The sequence below is a fragment of the Populus alba genome, chromosome 18 (genome assembly GCF_005239225.2).
Source record: "Populus alba chromosome 18, ASM523922v2, whole genome shotgun sequence".
NCBI lineage: Eukaryota > Viridiplantae > Streptophyta > Magnoliopsida > Malpighiales > Salicaceae > Populus > Populus alba.
In genome coordinates, this window is record NC_133301.1 from 3352744 (window position 1) to 3363848 (window position 11105).

At 34.6% G+C, this 11105-nt stretch overlaps 1 protein-coding gene across 1 annotated transcript; it reads right to left on the minus strand.

The window, feature by feature from the left end:
* Window positions 1–407: 407 nt before the first annotated feature.
* On the minus strand, window positions 408–6610 carry LOC118051028 (uncharacterized). The gene is made up of 12 exons (XM_035061532.2): window positions 6411–6610; window positions 6073–6200; window positions 5897–5959; window positions 5314–5435; window positions 4815–4930; window positions 3913–4720; window positions 2806–3537; window positions 2042–2263; window positions 1876–1971; window positions 1597–1791; window positions 1373–1486; window positions 408–895 (listed from the first exon to the last, which is right to left on the minus strand). Exons 1-12 carry the CDS (start codon window positions 6509–6511, stop codon window positions 635–637), a joined length of 2958 nt encoding a protein of 985 aa, XP_034917423.1. The 5' UTR covers window positions 6512–6610; the 3' UTR covers window positions 408–634.
* Between the last annotated feature and the right edge of the window lie 4495 nt (window positions 6611–11105).

Here is an 11105-nt window from a genome sequence, read left to right on the forward strand (position 1 = left end):
AGGGTTAAAGTTACTATTAGTTTGCGGTTTCTTTCTCTCTTTTTTTCAAGTCATCTTTATTAAAATTATACTATTTTCTAAATATTTTTTTTAACATGAGATATTATGTCAATTTTCAAAAAAAAAAAAAACAATCTATCCTCCTGCCTTACAAAAATTTTTCCAAGTCTTTTGGGCTTCAATAATAATAGCCTCTCTAGAGGTGGGTGCGACTCAAACAAGACTACAAAAATCGTTCGAGCGAGCATGGCCCATCTCTCTATCCCAGTTTCAGAAACCACAATTGTTACCAAAATCCAGTCATCTGAGGCTCCCCGTTCTTATATAACCAATTTACCAGCTCTCTTTCAGAGCCTATTAACCTTTTCTACCCATTTAGCATTTCCCTCCTCGACACTTGCTTCAGCTAACATGAATGGGAATATATCAATTTTCTTACGTTAGAAATGTCAAATTTACATGCTCACCAATGCAATAATGGCAATTACCAGATGCCATTAGAGGGAAATGCTACAAAATTAACATTACAAGTTCGGAGTGAACCTCCTAATCTGATTCCACTGAAAGTAACTCGAAGTGTAAAATAAACAAGAAAGAAAATTGTTAGGGTACAGGGGACCATCGAGAAAAGAATTCACCTCCATTTATCTCTGAGATCCTTCTTCTCGGACAGAACCCATGTCACAAAGATTGCCGCGAGAAGTACGAAAATGGTTATGAGCAGCAGAGCATAGCTAAAATCCTCTGTAAGAGAATCATAGGTCCTTGAGGGTGCTAGGCGAGTGAAGAAGAGATCCACGCCATATGTAAAGACAAGGGTGGCTGACTCCAGCTTGGCAGGCACTGTCACTATGCCTCGGAGCCCCTCCACTTTAAGGGCATGTGTAACATATGACTGCAAGAAGTAAGAAGAATCAGATCAGTTTGTTAACGAACTACATTAAAAACAGTGAAATCATCAAATAAAAGCATGCAGTTGTTAAGTAAGAAACAGCTCCATAATGAGACGAGCACGCGTTTCCTGATTCAGCTTGATTTCTGATCTTCTATCATGGGCTGAACTCATGTATCAAGTTAGCTACTGTTTTTTTGTGTGTGCGCCATTGGTCACCAAATCAAAATCTTCCAAGGAAAAAAAAACCATTTTGGGTGGAAGATAGCAGGAGGAAAACAAGACAGGATCCAACAATGGATCACTCCAAGCTCTAGATGAAAATATATCCTTTTTTTTTTTTGTACAGACATGATCACTTCTGGGGAAGGTAGATCAAGCAGAAATCTGACAGTGTTCTCTCGAGGAAATTAAAAATTAAACTGTGAGAGACAAAGACCGGAGGGGTAAAGGAAGAGAAGAAGATGTAAGGCAACTCACTTGAGGAATGATAGGCAATGAATCTGTAAGAGGTAAAATTCCTTCTTCCTTCTCTGATTGTGTGGGGTTAACTGACCGACGAGGGTCAAAGAAACGCTTATCCATTGCCAATACCTGTACAGTATTAAATAACAGTAAATAAAAATAATTGAACCACAAATGTTGTCACAAAACAAAGAGGAAACGACATTGGAACCTCCATTTCTAAACAGATTGTAACCAACCTGATCACCAATTGTCCCGATAAGAAGATGCTTCGAAGTGATACCCTTAGCAGTTGATGTAACTGTTATCACTTTGACAGAATGGGTGAAATAGTAAGATTGTGACTTTGTTGTGACCTCTGGTCGTGAATATGAAGACATAGGTGAAGTGAGATTGTGCTTTCCAAGAACAAGCTTCCAAACATCTTTGTTGTCCTGAATTTCAATTTGCAAAAGTAAACCAGTTTAGAATAAGAAGAAAAAACAATATTGCATAGATTGTAAAGAATGATTACTTACTGCCCGAGACTGATCATAAATTTCAATAACTGTCATCTCATATCTGTGTGCTCTGAGATTGAAGTAGTGGTAAACAATCCAATTTTCACTAAAAACCTGCAAAAAATGAAAACAAATAAGGTAATGCGTATCATTCAAAACATGAAAAGTGGAAGGCAAAACCTACTGCATGGACAGGACCCTGTGAGCCATGATGATTCATTCGATGCAATATACGACCAGTAACAGTATCAACAACATAGACGACCAAATGTGATTCTTCTGGTGTGGCTGATCCAATATCTCCACTGGCTTTAGGTGAGACAGTGGCCACAAAAAGCAAATTTTTTGATATATATTTGTACATCACATCTTGATCAGCAACAACTTTTGCTTGTGTATGAACTGCCTGGAGACAAATGCAGAAGGCTCTCAATTAAACATATCATGGGATAGTGTTAGCAGACCAAGATATCCTATTGATGTTGTCTCTGAAGTTTCAAATGGAACCTTCAGTACAACAAAATTGAATGGTAGAAATTGAGGTTCTGATAAAGAAACAAGAAGAAATGGTCTCTACAGAAACTGTGATTTTTAGACCCTAAAAACATATCAAGGTTGCCTGAAAAACACAGCTTCTAATTCAAAGCCTGAGAAAACCTTTTCGTTAACATAATCCCAACATTTTGTCAGAGGTTAAATGAAGATCCATTATATTTTGCACATAACTAGGTTATTTAGCCAAGAAGTCCATATCCTCATAGAACAACTCTAATGCAATATTTGGAAATGATGCTTGCTTGTCTCCTTTAAAAGGTTTTCTGTAATCCCAATCAACCTGAAAATTAAAGACTAACCAGCAAAAGCTGTTAATAAATCGTAAAGTGAATAAATCTTTGAAGACAGAAAGAAATGGTAATCGTAAAAAATTGACCAAAAACTAAACACTACCTCATTTGAATTTCTTGTTATGGTTGTAATGATCTTTTCCGATTCTGAGGGGAATACAATGGACCATACTTCTCTGGTACCAAAACAATAGTTGTTTGCAACTTCACCATCACAATTGCTCTTCAATCCATGTCCTTTAATAACACCATTATGAGCTTCTACCGAGTACCAATAAATGTTGGAAAACTCAAGTTGAAAAATGGCAACAGCCTCAGGTGCTCTTGGGTACAAATGTGCCTGTCCACTTGTATCTATTAGTAGATGCAGACGTTGTTCTGTTGAATCTGTGAACGGGAGTGGAATGACTTGTGCAACAGAATGATCAAGACCAAAGGACTTCAGCTCCTTCCCTGTGTAGGTATCAACAAAGGAAAATATTCCTGGCGCATCAGAACTTGGTTTGCACCTGCCAACTACCAGAACAGATGGATTTTCATTCATAGCATGATGATGAGGAACCTGCCACTGATATACATTAATCCCAGTTGGATTTTCACATGCTTCTGATTGCCGTAGAGAGTTCAATAAGAGAGACCAGACAATTCGTCCATCTCCAGTGTGCAAGGCAAAAAGTTTCCCAGATTTAGTGAGAACAATGAGCAGCTTTCGGAATCCATTATGGTCCCTGGTCATTTTACTTTTCTCAGAGCTTCTCAACCTCATGTCTTGTATGGCTGCTACATCCTCAGCACTTGCAAGCATCAATGTACCCTTAACCTTCAGCATGTGTCCCTTGGAACAACAAAATATCATGTGTCAAAATCAGTCTGAAGAAGTCAATGAGATGAATTTTCAAACAAAATATCATGTGTCAAGATCACACAGTCTGTGAAGAAGTTTATGAGATGAATCTTCAAACAAAGGAGTGAATATGATAGCAAACAATGATTGCCTATGCAACCAGAACAAAAGCAATCTAACAATTATTCAGATCCCTCACTCTACTACTAAATAAAGTTTAAAAATGATGGAGACTGAGGGAGGAGAAAAAGGTAAGGAATTTCGATTAATATAACAAGAATCTATTTCAAGCCTTGAAAGAGTGATTTTCGGCAATATTCATCTTCAGTAAGACAGTTAAACTTGTGAGAAATAATCAGATCATACTTTAAGCCATTCGAAGAGGTTCTGCTCCACTTTGGCCACAGTTACACCTTTCTTTTCTACAGGAAGTTCTGATGTTGTAACTCCTATTATTGATGCAAGGCCATCCTCCCTACTCCAGACAATCTCACCTTGTTGTAACAGCAACAATGAATGATCTTCCATCACAATCAAAGCCCTAAATCCATGAGACTTATCAGTCCTGACATAATTGTTCATGAAAACCTTATGGACAAATCCTCTTTGCTGGTTCAGCTTGATTCTCTCTTTTAGCAAATCACTATTCCAGTCATGACCTTGCTTCACATTGAGGTGAATGTCATTGTCTCCATGCTGAACCAATGCGAATGCTTGTCGGTCCTCTGAGAATGAAAGAGCATCACTAATAACTGTTGCATGATTGATTTTGTCAACCACCTCCAACTGACCTTCACTTGACACACTAATAAATGTTGTAGCTGTATTGGTTTTCACAGCAAACAAACCAGTAAGTTTTGAAGGTAATATCACTGCCATCCCTGAGAAATCCTTAACTAGATCTGATACATATGTTTTCTGAAAGCTGATTTCTCCCTTCTGAAAACTTATTGTTAACAGAGTTGACCTTGCAGCATCCAGCACCACAAGTTTGGCTTTTGAAACTAAAGAAACCTCCCCTGAAAAGCCACCATCAAAGGCTGCACTGTCATGCTTTATGAGTTCTCCATTCTTAGCATTGATTTGGTATACATCAAACTGTGAAAAACCAACAAATCCCACCACGTATACTGTATTGCTGTCATGGTGCTGAATTACTTCCTGGACCTCAAAACTGCAACCAAGGGGATCACAATAGCATCAATTGCATGGTGTGGGTTAGATTGAGAAAACAACATGTGGAACTTAAAACATCAAATTGGACAGACCTTTCAGCAGGAAAATCCACCTTCCAAACAATTTCACCATGCATGCTTGAAATAGCATGGAGACTTCCTTTACCAAAAACAAGGATTGTGTTGTCCTTGTCAACTTTCATGCTTGTCTGCAGATCAGAAACTTCATTAACAACAAATTCTTTTGAAAATCCTGAAATGCATAACATATGTGGGCAGGTTTGCAAGAATGATAGGAGATTAGGGAAGATATTGTGTTATGAATTGCGACTACAACATAGCACAAGATAACACTTCAATTGAGGAACTAAACTATGATCCATTGGATGGCAATTTCTGATTTCACAATGACCCGAAATAAATGAAGATAAGAGGAATAAGAAAGATTATATTTTGCAGGAAGACAGCACATATTTCTTAATTAACTTTTGAATTAGAACCATAGCAGTACAGGAGAGAGTATAGAAGATTAAGTTAGACAATAAAATAATGTTCATTAAGAGCTTAAAAAATATAATATGTTATCACTAACCGAAGTGAACAAGAATGATTTTGAGTTGCTTGGTCCCTGAAGAAAAGATTCCCACCACATCTGCCCATCAGGAAGGTTCCATGCTCTTAGAATGCTTCCTTCTGATGAAAGGGTAATAAGATCTGAAAGATTGATATAAAAGTTTAGTAAAACAACATAACTGCAATAACTGGATTTCATGCCTTGTAGCAGAAAACCAAATAGCAAATCTACATGAAATAAAAATAAAAGGAGCAACGCTCAATAGATGACACAACCGCAAAGTGGTTTTTCAATACATTATAAATCAGGTGGATAATACAAATCACTGTTACGTATACCCATTGTTTTTGTTTCTCTCAAGTCCTTTACTCAACATAAAAATTGAAGCAGTCTTAACAATTCTTTCCTTTGGTAAGACACACGATGACAAAGCGAGTGGTGAAAGCAACCTCACATAGTATTTAGGGGGGGAAAGATGCTAAATGTTTGCTGAAAAACATAAACAAGCAAACCTACTAATAAATCGGCAAAAACATGTAATGGAAATATCACTTCCACAGCAGCAAGAACAAATACCACATAACAGCAATATGATAATTACATTTTCCCATGGCAATATCGATTCCATCAATAGCATCATTGGTCCCAAGAACATGCCTCCAAACTGCACAAAACAAATCCCTTCAAATAACAAATAGGAAACAAAGAAAAAAAAACACTTCTGCAGTGTAATTTAACATGAAAGACTGAATGGTAAAATTCATTAAAAAAACTTACAAATCTCGCCGTGACGGAGATCAAGAGAAGCAATAACATTCTCTTCAGTAGAAACAAGAACACGCTTTCGACCAGTTTTTTGTGTTTGGAAAACTGCGTGCTTCACTTTCCCTATGTACTTTTGATGCCTAAACACAATTCAATCAAACTGAATACTGATTCAAAAAAATAAATTCTAACAACCTAACAACAGTATTAATTAACAAGTAATAGTATGAGAAGAAGAAAATTGAAGCAAATAAAATACGCAATCAGCTCAGTTTGGACTGAGTGAATAGGAAGTTTAAACAAGTTTTACTAAATTGAAGCGATTTAATGGAAAGACAAATGGAGCTTACCAGTCCACGAGGCCGGCTTGATCTTCATAAAGAGAAAAGGTAGGGACTGTAATTGATAGGATACATAAAAAGATAAGCAGAGACCTAATCGCCATGGCCATGGCGAAATTAAGAGAAGCGATATGTTTTTCTCTCCGCTTCTTTTTATTCTAGTGGAAGAGCGAGAGACAGATCTGAGGAGAAGCCAAGGTTTTTCGGTTTTGTAAGGTAGTGTTAGAGTTCCTAATAAAAGTGTTTATATTTTTTATTTAAAAATATATTAAAATAATTAATTTTTTATTTTTTAAAATTCAGTTTTTATATTAACATATTAAAATAATAAAAAAGTACTTAAAATTAATTTTTTAAAAAAATACAGAAAAACAAGTTAGTAATATAATATTATGATAGTAGTTGTTTTTTTAAATGTTTTTTATTTATTAAAATAATATTTTATTTATTTTTAATATTAATATGTAAAAGAAATTATTAAAAAATAATTTAAATTGAAAAAATAATAAACAAAATCTTTTTGAAGTGTTAAAAACAAAACAAATGGCACTGAAAGCATGATGAATAACGAATTAGCCTATTGGATTGTAAGAGTAGTTATGGCTTTTATTGGTCCCTATACTATTAAGAAATATTTAATAAAGTACCTCCACTCATAAAAGTTGTTGATTGATTCCCTATTATGCCATTAATTTGTTTAATGTCTCCGTTTTTTTTTTGTCTAGATGTTTAACACGAAACGTTTTTTTTCAATGTTTGATGAGTGATAGCATAAAAACTATGATCATGATGGTCGGTTGAGTGACCAATATAACCCCTCCATTCATCTTTATTTTGGATAGTTGACATCACATAACTCTATGTTGGTGTAAAAATATCAATAAAAAACAATATCATCGATTTTGTTCTAATTGAAAAAAAATTATTGGAATATTAAATTTTGATTTCAAAGTATTTCTAAAGTTGGTGTAAAAAATATCTATAAAAAAACAATGTCGTTGATGATGTTCTAATTAGCATTTTGTTTTTTAATTAAAATATTATTATTATTATTATTATTATTATTATTATTATTATTATTATGGAGCGTTTCTAATTCCAATTTAAATCTAAAAACAAATTAATTTTAAATTATATAAAACCAATGCAATATCAAACATTATTTTTATCACTGACATTAAAATAAAAATCAAGATTAAGAAAATAATATATAATTCATATTGAGATACTCCATATAAATAACACATTACTGGTTTTTCTTCACTTTATGCTAAGAGAAGAACTTGCACAAAAGGTAATTGATTTTACTCTTTATAACCAGACCCACGCCTTATAACAAGCAATGGCAATCATGTGCATGCCAACTTGACGACTTTGTTATGACCAAGATCTTAGTTGATTCAATGATGTGATGCAAGAAAAAAACAATATGTAATGTTTCAACAATGCATGAAAAGCATTGGTAGTGATAATTGTAATAATGGTTGCATGTTTATAATAATAATGGTGGTTATGGTCAGGGTTGAAATCGTGGTGGCGATAGTGATAATAATAATATTAATGGCAAGAGAAAATAATACCACCCATTATAATTATTATGCAACCAAATTAGATGATAATGAACATTCAATTTTGTAATAGTTTTTAGTAGTGATGATGAGGAGAGAAAATATCACCACCCCCAACAATAATTATGCAATTGAATTAGATGGTAGGAGAGCAGGTAATTTTGTGGTGGTGATAGGAAAAAAAATAACACCATCCACAACAATAATTATGCAACTAAATTTAGATGGAATGTGAGCAAGTAATTTTGTAGTAGTTTTTTTTTTAATGATTTTATACCCAGTTATATAGGTTTGAACAAACTTGTAAATTAAAAGTACCACATTAAGAGTGTGTTAGGTATTGCGATAGCTGTTGTGGTTTGAAAAAAGTTGTTTTATAAAAAGTACTTTTAGTTGAGGTTGGTTTGAAAAAATAGATGTTTGGTTAAAACTGTGGTTGAAATTGAGGTTGAATAAAAAGTAGTTTAATATATTTGGTTAAGAGTGCTTTTGAAATTAAGGTTATAAAATAATTTTAAAAATATATATTAATACTGATGGTTTTTAATTTAAATGTTATGGATTTAACTATTGCTATTACTTCATAAAATTAGATAAAATATTATCAAGAATAAAATTGATTTGATATTACAGTGCAAGTGAATTTAATTCACTCTACACTAATTTTTCGAGAAAAAAAAATATTGTTTACATGACAATGTGAGTAAATTTAATTCACTCTAAACTAGTTTTTTAAAAAAAAATATATATACACAAAAAATAAACACACTAAAAAAATAATAAAAAAAAAGAGGTCACGTGAACAGTGCAAGTGAATTGCACTATTCGCGTGAACATTGTTGGCGTGCAAGTGAATTGCACTGTGCACGTAAATTAAATTTCGAGAAGCAGCCAGGAGCTGCTTCTCAAAATTCGCGTGCAGAACACAAATTTATGTGGGCCCCACTGACATTTATTTGCGTTTTTAACATAACCAAACGGATTGTTTGTTGTGGTTGCTTCAAACGCAGAAGCAACCACGCAAACAAACGGGCTCTAAATATCAACAAATGTAATAGAAAGTAGGCTTAGATAAAAATGATGATGTCCAAAAAAAATCAAGTAGCTTAGAAGTAATGTTTATGTGTTAAATAATTGGTTAATCTTCTAGTTTTAATAATCCGATCAATTTTTTATAGCCAAGATGTTCAGTAACTTGTAATTAATATCTAGTAGATCAAGGTGATTGATGGCTAGAACTTTGAAAATTTCTTTTTTTATAGATTTAAAAACTTTTAAATATTTAAGTATCTTTTCAACTAAAAAAATACAATAATATTTTAAAAAAAATATTATTTAAAAGTATACATGGTGACTGATGATGGATTGCTACCATCAATTTTCAGTTTGTCAGATTCTCAAGCTATTGTTTATGGTGTTTTTTCACCAAGATCTTCAAGACCTTTGGAGAGGTCAAAACCTAAAGGGCAGGTTTGGAAGAGGGCCCTCTCCCATTTCTTCGTTTGTTTTGTGACTGGGGTTTTGTTGGACTAAACCCAATTGTCTCGATGGATTTATCAGTGAATCCAATGTCAAAGCAGCGAGCGTTTTCGTTTGAGGTGGTATCTGCTACTGGGAACTTTAATAAGCATCAAGAAATGCAACAACAATGGCAGAAAGCGGAGTACTTGAGAATAACACCCCACTGGACCACAAGTGAAGGAAAAGGAGTTAAGGGATGGGATTTCTAATGACATCTCTATTAGCTTATCACTCTCTGAAGATGAGGATTTGGGGTCTCAAATGTGATTTTGCACTCACTATGAAAATATTGCACTGCCTTTGCTGGTGCTCGCTATGTTTGAAATCATGGATACAGTTTCTGGTTGTTCAGTTCTCTAATGGAGTACAGTGGTTGTTCCCTTGGAATTGAATCAGAAGATATTCTTGACTTTCTATGTTAGTTATGACATAACTATCTAGTTCTCCGGATACTGCTGAGAGTTCACGCGTTTTTTCCTTGCCGCAGTTCAGAACATGGACAGTTGCAAGTTAACAGTAAACAGAAACAAAGATTTCGTGGAGGGCTCCATTTGTAATGGAGCTCAAGCTATTGGATGGCATGTGAATGAATCAAGTAGAAGATTTCAGAGATTCGATGCTGACATGTCAGGGTTTGCCTTCAATAGTATCATCATTTGGGATCCAAAACGATGGCGTCGGGAACTCCTGAACCTATCAGGCAGCTTGAAATAGTCAAGGATGGCTTCCAGGTCAGTACCTCTTGTTTTCCTTCTCATCTTATTCCTTCAGTACTCTACATTGCAGCTTCATGGCTGTTGCTTCTGCTCCAGTAAAAATGAATAATCTGTATATTCTCTGGCCTCCTCCTTCCACTATTACAAGTATGAAAATGATAAAATATACTAAAAGAATGAAGCTTGTTTTGGCAAATTTGTCACTATCAGGGCTTTATTACTTTTAGTCGGGTGATAGTGATACAGACCAAAAGCATTGCCCTCCATAAAGATAATCAATAAAGGCCAGAAACATTTTCAAGCACATCTTCAGAGAAGATATATCCTTCTTTCTTCCATCCAATAGTAACATTTGAGCTAGTGTATTATGCCTTCATGATTTGTTTCTCGCTCTCTTTTCTATCTTTCTGCCACTGACATTTTCTGATAATTATTGGCGCCCTAGGTGGGATGCATCCAGAATCAAACTGGTTAGGGACGGATGGTTGAAAGTGTAAACCATCCTCGAGTTCAAGCATAGCCCCAACATTTTTCATATTTTCTTTTACGTTCAAGGTATCCTGCGTGCAAAACTCAAAGCAATCTTGGGAAATTTTCTTGGTACCTGCCAGTGTCTGATCAACTGTACAGGCTTCTCCTTGAATTTTCCTTTTCTTTATATGCAGCAACATGCCATTGATGCAACGAGCTTCCGTGCTCTGCCTCGAATATCATTTAAGAGAGCGATCACGTAAGTTATGAACGCAAAAGTCAAGGGCTAGTGCAATCTTTCACACTCCAAAGGATGGAAGGTACTCCGGAAGCAACTTCGGAAAATGTGGTTGTAAAGTAAAAACATTGAATTTGCTTGCGAGATGAAGTAAATAGATTGATTTAAAAACCTTTAAAAATAATAGAAA